Genomic DNA, 9758 nt, shown 5'->3' with positions numbered 1-9758 from the left:
AGAACCCATGCACCATTAGATCATTTGATAGAGTTGAGGGACTGGTCTCCTCAGCAGAAACTGGAAAGTTCCAATGAGAGATCACTGGTTGGTGCTTCCTCCACTGTTTCAGCATTCTTTCCTCCTGAAGGGTTCCGTTACAAGCCTTATTATCGCTTTCCACATCCCTTGAACTCCATCAACTCAAAAGAAAGGTCTGCTATGACTCTTTATACTCAGTCAGACAAAGAAAGTGGTCTTTATTCATTTTTGCCTCAGAACACTTCTTGTATTCAGTATTGGTCATAGGCTTTGCTACATACAGAGCTACATACAGATGCAACTTTGTATTTTAAGTTGATAAAAACTTTATGTATTATTTCATAGCGGTTCCTCACACTATAGATCTTGGAGGACAAAAGATAGCATACCCACTGTTAAAGTAATTTTGTTTGAAACAGTCATCGGCTGCAAATAATAAAAAACAAAGTCACATTGAGAGTTATACTTTAATTTCAGGTTTGGACCAAACTCAGTTCTAAAACACAAATCTAGCTCTAAAATTCCATAACTGTAACTAAACAGCATACTGTTAATACTGGAGTGTATTACAGATCAAAATCTTGTGTAGATATGACAGATAATTGTATGACATGCTTATTTGGTTCTGTTTGAAGATCATTTTGCTTCATGTCAAAATCACTATAGCATGATATTTGTGTTTAATTAATACCAGTTCTTACTAAATGACAAAAGACTTAATAAAGTCTTAAAACACATGAAGAACAAATAACCATTTGTTATAGCTTCAAGTACACCTGTATATTTGCATCTAATGAACATACCTCAAAAAACAGGAAAAAAGCTTACTGTGTTTGACATTGCTTTGTAACGTTTAAGACAGTGACTGCACATTATGTGCCAGGTGATATTTCATATCCCATATGTTGTTTTTGTAATTTAACCTATTATGTGTTACTGCGATTTCAATATATTAACATGAAAGCCCACATACTAAGGATGCATAAACCTGTATTGAATTGAACTGCATTGCTCTAAAATCTGGAACTGCAGATCTTTCTGTGTTTAGAGTGAAGTTCTTGTATGGATTCAGACATTTTAACTCAAGATTTATACATACACTGAAGTCAATTTTAACTCAGCAAGAATGCAGATAAAAGTTTCATATTTTATAATAAAGAATTCTTTGGTTACAACATAATTTCTTCAAAATATATTACAGCAATTCCTGTCAATACTGGTGTTTTGTTTCACAAGATTCTATTTATCAAGCCCTTGTTAATAAGGCTCAAATATACCATACCACAAAATTGAAAATTAGTCAAAAATGTTTCGTCATTAAATATGACCTGTGAATATTTAAGACATGTTCAGATATGTACTTGTGTTCTTTGCATAGTCTTATTTAAATGTTACTTGACTTGGTCCCATGACCATGATTTGGAGGCCTGTCATGTGTGTATAGGTTTATATTTTTTTTAGGGCATCAGGTTGGGTTGGCTTCCAAAATGGCCTCTTTCTTCCATGTTTCCTTCAGTTGGCTGCCCCATCTGCAAATCTACCTCCGATTGCTCTTCTTGGCATCTGCTGCTACTACTTATTGCCCTCTTGAGCTGCTTCCAAAATAGTTCTTGTGCATTGATCGGATCTGTGCAATCTGGCTGTGGCCACTGTAGATAGGTTTTTTTCAACATAACTTTCCTCATACGGTGATAGGTGGACAGCTGTCGCTCATGTATAGACTCCAAGAAGACAAGTAAGAGCACATCCTGCATTTCATGAAAAAGACGGTAGCTGGCCATTTGGATCTCGAGGGAGCACCACTCACTACGGAGGAAGCTTTGACTGATAACACATACTGTCTTGCGGCTGTTGTAAACAGCTGAAACAATGTTGTCAACTATGTAGCGACCTGGCTCAAAGTCACGGTGGTGGAGACAGAGTTTGAATGAAGACCCATTGCCTTCCAGGTTTGGCAGCAACTTCTCCATCACCCATTTCTCATCTGCTGAATTGTAAGAAATGAAAGCATCATACATGCTTTTTTCTTCCTCCTCCCGGAGACGACGCCACTGTTCCCCAAACCATGAGCGGAATACATAGTAGCCATATTTAAATTTCCAGTAAAGTTTAACATGAAGCAGTGGTACTAGAATTAATACAATTGTTGCAAAATATGTGGAGGCAAACAAGTACACTCCAAGATCCAGATAACAAACATCGGTCTCAAAGTTGTAAAAGTTTGACCCATTGAGATCCTGGCAAGACAAATCGTAAAGGTATACAAGCTGGACCTTCTGGTTGTTCTTAGTCCAATTCTGTAGGTCACTATTGAGACAGCTGCAGCTGAGTGGAGAATTTCGCAGGTCTAGGTACTGTAGATTAGTTAGGTTTTCTAGCAATTGTATGTCCATTGTTTGCAGAGCATTGCGGTTAAGATGGAGCACTTTCAATGCTGTGAGATTACCAAATACCTCTTCTGAAAATGACTCGACACCCATATTCTCAATAGATAATGTCACCAATTTCTGAAGGTTTTTGAAAATACCTGGCTTGAGTTGAGTCACACCAGCACCTGAGTTGTCTAATGTTAAAAAGGTTAAGCTTTTCAGGTCATCAAATATGTCAGCGTTGAAATAAGAGATATGGTTGTTGCTAAGGTAAAGTCTTGTCAGGGAAGTAAGGCCACGGAAAAATGCGCTAGGTAATATGGAGATGCCATATGGTAACTGTCCATCTAATTTCAGGTCAATGAGCTTTGTTAAATTTACAAATGGAGAGTATGGCTGTTTTGTGTAATAGCAGATAGAATTACCACATAAATCTAGCACTTGTAATGTGCGATGAAGCCTTCCAAGCTGTTGATCATCAATAGCTTCAAGACGATTACGGTCTAAGTAAAGATTGGCCAAGCTGTCAAGCCCATTAAAAGCTTGGGGCATCAACTGTGCTATCTTGTTTCCACCTAAATCTAGAATGGTCAGATTTCCAAGGGAGTGGAAGGTATTGTTGAATATCACAGCAATTCGGTTATTGCGCAAATTGAGTGTCTTAAGACTGTGAAGGTCTTCAAAGCTCTCAGCATAAAGATCACTCAAAAGATTGTTGTCTAAACGGAGTGTAACAAGGTCTCTAAGTCCACTCAAAGCTTTTTTGTCCATATAGGCAATTATGTTTATGTTAAGAAGAAGTGTTGTTATTTTGGGTGCATGAATAAAAGCAAATGCACTAATGTATAAAATGCGATTGTAGCGGTAGCTCAGTTCTTTAAGGTTGGGTAAACTCAGGTTGGTTGCCGTCTTGCAAGATAATAGTTTGGTTATGTGGTTATGTTCAAATTTGAGACTCCTCACTTGTTTTTGATCTTTGAGGAACTCCAAACATTTTATGTTTTTCAGCTCATTGTATGAGAGGTCCAAGATCCCAGAGATCTTAGGGCAATTAGAGAGCATAGTTTTGTTCAGAGTCCTTATTCCATTACTTTGAAGGGTCATATTACGTATATGTATTTTTGGATAGTGTGACAGTTGTTTACACAGTGAAGACAGAAAGTGGGGCTTATTTGCTCCCAAACCAGAGAAATCTATGCATTGAGGTGGCACCTTTGTGAAATTACACTTGAGGAGTTTTATTATAGAAACATTGGTAGAATGCAATCGCAGGTACCTCAGACCGTTCAGGTTCATACCCCAAAAAGCCCTGGATGATAGAAATTTGTTATAGGAGAAATCCAACACTTTGACACTACTTAGAAATTCTCTACTGCATCCCAGAGTGTTTAGATTGTTGTTATCAAGGTAAAGGGTGGCAAGTGACTGTGGAAGACTGGCTGAGTGATGCAAGGAGTTTAGACTGTTGAAGGAAAGCTTCAGTTTAGTCAGAGCTGACAGGTGTGTTATTGAATGCACCACAGCTGAGAAGTTGAATAACTGGTTCCTACGTAGGTCCAAAATCTTTAAGCTGGTCAAACTAGAAAACAGGTCTAAAGGAAGACTTTTCAGTTGGTTGTCATCCAAGAGTAAGTTGGTGAGATTATGGAGGCCTCTAAAGGAAGAATGACTGAGATAGGATATGGCATTGGTTGACAAGTTCAGGGTTTGAAGATGCATTAGGTGAATGAAGGCATCCTCGTTAATTTTCCTTATACGATTACAGTCAAGTCTGAGAATCTTGAGTTCTGGCAGGTGACTAAAGCTTCCTGAAGGAATGTCTGAGAGAATACAGTAAGAGATTGTAATGTTTGTTGCAGAAGGGGGTATGTCATCCACAATCGCAGAAACTGTCTGTGCTTGCCGTTTTATACATTTAAATATTGCTTTCTTTGAGTCTACACTTTCATTGCAGTTCTTGAAACTGTAGTTTAGGGTGAACTGAAGGAATGAGGTGAATATTCCCACTGAGATCAATAGATGGAACCAATGTGCCATATTTCCCAAAGATTTGATGTTAAACTCCATCACCCTTCACGAGAGCCGCAATATTGTATATTTAAGGACATGATGGCTTTTTGATCTGTACTCTGGGTTTTTATGGTCATACACAGATATCTGGAAAAGAAGAAAGAAAGATGCAGTGTTAATTGATTTTAATCACAAACATATTTTGTTCTATTTAGGGTTTGAAGATGTGGTAGATTAAGAACGCCATTATTTGTTACAAGAAAGACATCCTTGCAAACGTTCCTTATTTTGTTGCTTCTGCTCCAGTAATGCATCAGAGTATGATGGAACACGTTCCCATTTGCAGCTATTTGTAGAAGCACTCTTATAACAGATTCATGTTCCCTAGTGTTAACAAGAAACAAGCAGTGACTCAGGGTGGAGTAAGGACAATGCAACTGTGGAAGTACCTATAATCAAATATGGATTGCATCTTATGCAAGCAAAGGCAAAAAATCCAATCTCCTCCTGACTCTGCAGGTACTGAATTTTCTAGAATAATATGATTGGTTGGCATTTGACCTTTGCTCCCTTTTCCTCAAGTGGGACATTTACATTTACAGAATTTACCAGACGCGCTTATCCAGAGCAACTTACAAAAGTGCTTTGTCATTTACTCATAGAATATATCCTAGTACAGTACAGTAGGTTAGAGTCCAACATACCAATGAACTAGAATAAAGGGATCAATGCTGATACCTAGAAGTACAACATATATAAGGTCTATCTTAAACAATGATAAGTGCAATAAACAAGTGCTAGAGTTTATTAAAGAAAATAAACAATACCCTACAATAAGTACTAATCTAGTCAGTCAATATGGGAGCATGGTCAGTTGTCCTTTAAATATTCTGCAAATAGATGGGTCTTTAGTCTGCGTTTGAAGTCTGCAAGGGACTCTGCTGTTCAGACAGCAAGTGGGAGTTCATTCCACCATCTGGGAGCCAGGACAGAAAATAGTCTTGATGCTTGTCGTCCATGAGACCTGAAGTAATGTATTTCAAGCCGAGCCATACTTGAGGTTCGAAGTACTCGAGTTACAGATCAGGCTTTGACCATTGGACATCTAACAAAGCCTCCATTTTTCTTGGTAGTATTGCTGACTGAAAGTCAAAGCTCACATTACCCTGATGAAGGCTTATTGGCTGTACCTCATACATAGACTTAGCAATATTAAAGTCCTGTAAAAGTCCTTTGGATTTATTTACATGTACTATCTGTAAATGTGTGTATTGGAGGTATGTGCACATTAAAATATCATATTCATGAATTTGCATGGGAGGACTTAGTTTGCCTTGGACTATCTTTTTTGCTATGAAAACAAGCAACATTTGAGGGCCTGTATGTGTTCCATTTCAAACTCTTAGATCAGCTTTTAAAAGAATCAATTAAAAATATGCTGTAGCTTTAGAAATTAGGAATATGAATAACCACTTATCTAGGTCATGATTGGACATTATGATTGTTTTGTTTGTTTATTACTAAATGAAGGTTGACGATATTAGATGTGACGATCATATTAAATTCTATTAGGTTGAAGTAGTAATATTTAAAGAGCTTAGCATTATCTGTAAGGTAAAAGGTGGGTGGGGAGTGTTGCTTGTCTCAAATTCTATCAAAACACCTCATAGATGTCATACTCACATCCCTGAGAATCCCCCATTTGCTTGATACATGGAAAGTTGGGTGGACCCTCAACGATGGGGGAAGGGCAAGGTAATAAGAGACAGGGTTAATGCGGGGAAAGACCTTGAATGGCCCGATGTAGTGAGAAGTGAGTTTGCAGGGATTCCCACGCAAAAGCAGGTCCTTGGCTGATAGCCACACCCGCTCTCCAGGCCGATAAGTTGGTGCTGGTCGCCGTCTCTTGTCAGCATAACGTTTCTGAGTTGCAGCGGCAGATAAGAGTCCTGTGTGCGGTTCGCCAGGCTAAGTGGCAGCGCCTGACCGTCTGCTCAGCAGACCGAACACCCACATCGGCCTCTTGGTCAGGAAACATGGATGGAGCATACCTGTACTGGCACTCGAATGGTGACATGAGTAAGGAGGAGTGCCACAGGGTGTTGTGGGCAAACTCCACCCATAATAGGTGCTCAGACCAAGAGGATGAATAGGAAGAGGCCAGACAGCGGAGGGTGCGCTCCAAGTCCTGATGAACCCTTTTGGTCTGGCCGTTGGATTGGGGATGGAAGCCAGAGGACAAGTTGGCTTCTGCCCCCAACAACTGACAGAAGGTCCCCCAGAACTGGCTGGTGAATTGAGGCCCACAGTCTGACATGATGTTGCTAGGCAGCCCATGAAGACGGACAACTTGTGTAAGCAATACTTTAACTGTTTCCTTCACAGATGGCAGTTTTGGCAGTGCAAAGAAATGGCCAGCCTTGGAGAACCTGTCCCTGACCACCAAAATCACCATGTTGCCGTTGATGGAGGCAGCCCTGTAATAAAGTCAAGCGACAGGTGAGACCAAGGGTCTGAAGGGACAGCCAGTGGGTGCAAGAAACCAGCGGGCCTTGTCCTGGTGTACTTGCACTGAGCACAGGTGCGACAGGAGTTCACAAATGCTCGGACATCCACCAAAACTGCCAACAGAGAAATGACATGACGAGGTATTTTTAGTACCCAGAGGAGGTGATGAACGCCGTCTTCCACTCGTCTCCCTCCCGGATTCTCACCAAGTTGTAGGCATTGCGCAGGTCTAGTTTAGTAAAAATGGAGACCTGCTGCAGTGTTTCGAATGCTGATGTCATGAGGGGCAATGGATAGCGGTTCTTGATGGTTATTTTGTTAAACCCCTGGTAGTCTATACAGGCGCGTAGCCCACCATCTTTCTTCCTGACAAAAAAGAACCCCATGCCAGTCGGGGCAGTAGATTGCTGGATGGACCCTAGGGCCAAGCACTCTTGTACATACACTCATCCATTGCCTGACATTCGGGCCCCAAAATGAAGAATAGGCAGTCTCTAGTGGGACTGGAGCCTGGTAGGAGGTTTATGGGCTTGTCATATGGCCAGTGGGGAGGCAGTAGTTGGGCCTTCTGTTTGGCATTTGCCTTTGCCTCCCCGACAATACTGCCTCCCCGAGGTCCCAGTATTGCTGGGGGACTTGAGACAGGTCTGGACCGCTGGGGCCATGAGCGGACCCAAACCAAGGCTTGGGTGGCTGCAGACAGGAGGTCCGACATGTCAAACCCCAAGACAGCACTGAGAGGGTCAACCAGTCCGCATGGGGATTATGTCGCTGAAGCGAGGGTTACCCCAAAATCAGTTCCAAGTCGGGAGCATGGATAATATACAGCGCAATCTGTTTAGTGTGTGGGCCAACTCGCAATGTGACTGGACAGGTCTGATGGCCAACAACCCCTGGCTCAAGGGACCGACCATCAATGGCAGCAATGGGTAAGGGTTCGTCCAGTGGGATCAGCCGCATGGTTAACTTGTTGGCTAACCCAGCGTCGAGAAAATTGTGTTTCAGACTTTCCCCAAACAATTGTGGTACTTAGTACCAACCCTTGAGCTCAGGGAGGACTTGTTGAGTCTGTCAGGGGTCCTCCCTCCCCTGACGGACGTTGTCTTTTCCCTCCGAGCTCAGGACAAGCTGGGCAGAGATAACCTGAGCTTCTGCAGTACAGACACCTCCCTTCCCACATCCGAGCGTCGCATTCACTTTGGGAAAGGCGGGTGTGTCTGAGCTGCATTGGCTGGGCTTCGGACTCCCCCTGCTTGTCAGGCACATGAATAGGGATAAGGGTGCACAGAGCTCTCTGTGAGAGCCTCCACTGATCTCTGGTACCCGTGCTCTGTGTCTCTCCCATAGGCGATTGTCAATTCGCAACACCAAATCAATCAGGTCATCAAAAGAGAAGCGGGAGTATCTCAGTGGACCAGTTCATCTTTAAGCTCCTCCCTGGTGCTCCTCCCTCCATCAGCGCTGTGGGGTTCCAGCCACTCTCAGCCGCCATAGTGCAAAATTCAAATTCAAATATTAAGGAGACAGGAAGCCGCCTCCCCTCCAGCGACTGGATGGTGAAAAGTCCACTTAAGGTGGAACATACGTCTGTTTGGTGCTCCAGGGTGGCCCATGCCAGAGCTCACTCAGTCAGAAGGGAGATGATGTATGCCACTTTAGCTTGCCGCTTGAAAGCCAGTGAGCATTGAAGGAGGAACCCCCTACAACCTCCTGCCTTACCAGCATAGCACTCAGGGGCAGGGAGCAACAGCTCCAAGCACAAGGTAGGCAGGATTTGCCACAGCCCCAGCTGCCTCCTGACTAGGGGCAGCCAAAGTCACTGGCACTCATGTAAGGAGGTCTGTCAGGGCCTGCAAATGAGAAATGATCTGTTCATGTAGACCAACAGTCATCCCCTGATTAGTCAGAGCCACCTTTACCTGTTCTAGGTCTAACTGTTGAGCTGGGTCCATGGCTGGGCTTTTCTGTAACATGGGCTCGAACCCAGGTCATATGAGTGATAACACCAACAGCTTACTGGGTGAGCAACCATGCACTAATGATGGTGGGCCTGTGTGCAGAACAGTTAGATATTGGATCAGGTAAGACAAGAGGAAAAACTAAACACCATGCCGAGCGTGGAAAAAGGGAGAATAAAGTATGCCACATGAAGAAATGGCAACCCCAATACACTGGGGAAAACCAAATAAAAACTTCCCAAACAAAACCAGAAAACAGAGAGGAACTTTAATGGCTAAGGGAAACCTTGGGAGAGAGACAGACTCAAGAGGGAAAACTGGAGAGGGGAGGGGACATGGAAAAACACGGACACCCTGGCAGCGCAGAAATGAGCTGTAGCATGAGGGCTCACAGACATCAATACCTTACTGGCTAGGAGCTTGGCTCGGAATTTTGACAAAGACCCAGCACTGAGTGACTGGGTCACTGGGCTTTTATAGATCTAGCCCAGCTGTTGGGCATTAAGCCTGATTAGTAGTGTGGTTGACTCGAGGCCTCCCTCTGGTGGCTGGAGGGTGCCTCAGCCTGGTGCCAACCCTTGCATGTACTCCCTCATCCAAGGTGATGTCACTGTGCACATGTGCTTTCCCTCAGCTTCTCAATGTTTTTTTTTTTTTCTTTTTTTTTTCTTTTTTTTTGCAAACAGGGAATTAAAAACTCATGTTTGCTCATGCCATGGAATAGTTTTGAAATTGCTAATCTGTTCAGGGTACAGCAGAAAATATAAATATAAAATGAACTAAGGGCAGGTGTTAGCTCAATACTTCTGCCTAAATACTGGGAATGCATTTTAATGTTCATATTGTTTATTCAAACACTTATGAATACACCATAATCTGATATGCATTTACA

General features: G+C 42.6%; 1 protein-coding gene across 1 annotated transcript in view; it reads right to left on the bottom strand.

Annotated features, from left to right (window-relative positions):
* Positions 1-222: 222 nt before the first annotated feature.
* tlr21 (toll-like receptor 21) overlaps positions 223-9758 on the bottom strand; it is a 10277-nt gene continuing 741 nt past the window's right edge. Inside the window, exon 2 of the mRNA XM_027019463.2 lies at positions 223-4547. Within this exon, the coding sequence (XP_026875264.2) occupies positions 1479-4457 (2979 nt within the window). The 5' untranslated portion in view covers positions 4458-4547 and the 3' untranslated portion in view covers positions 223-1478. The remainder of the gene's footprint in view (positions 4548-9758) is intronic.

This window comes from Electrophorus electricus, chromosome 10 (assembly GCF_013358815.1).
Source record: "Electrophorus electricus isolate fEleEle1 chromosome 10, fEleEle1.pri, whole genome shotgun sequence".
In the NCBI taxonomy this organism is placed as follows: domain Eukaryota; kingdom Metazoa; phylum Chordata; class Actinopteri; order Gymnotiformes; family Gymnotidae; genus Electrophorus; species Electrophorus electricus.
This window is presented reverse-complemented; position numbering and strand designations above follow the sequence as displayed.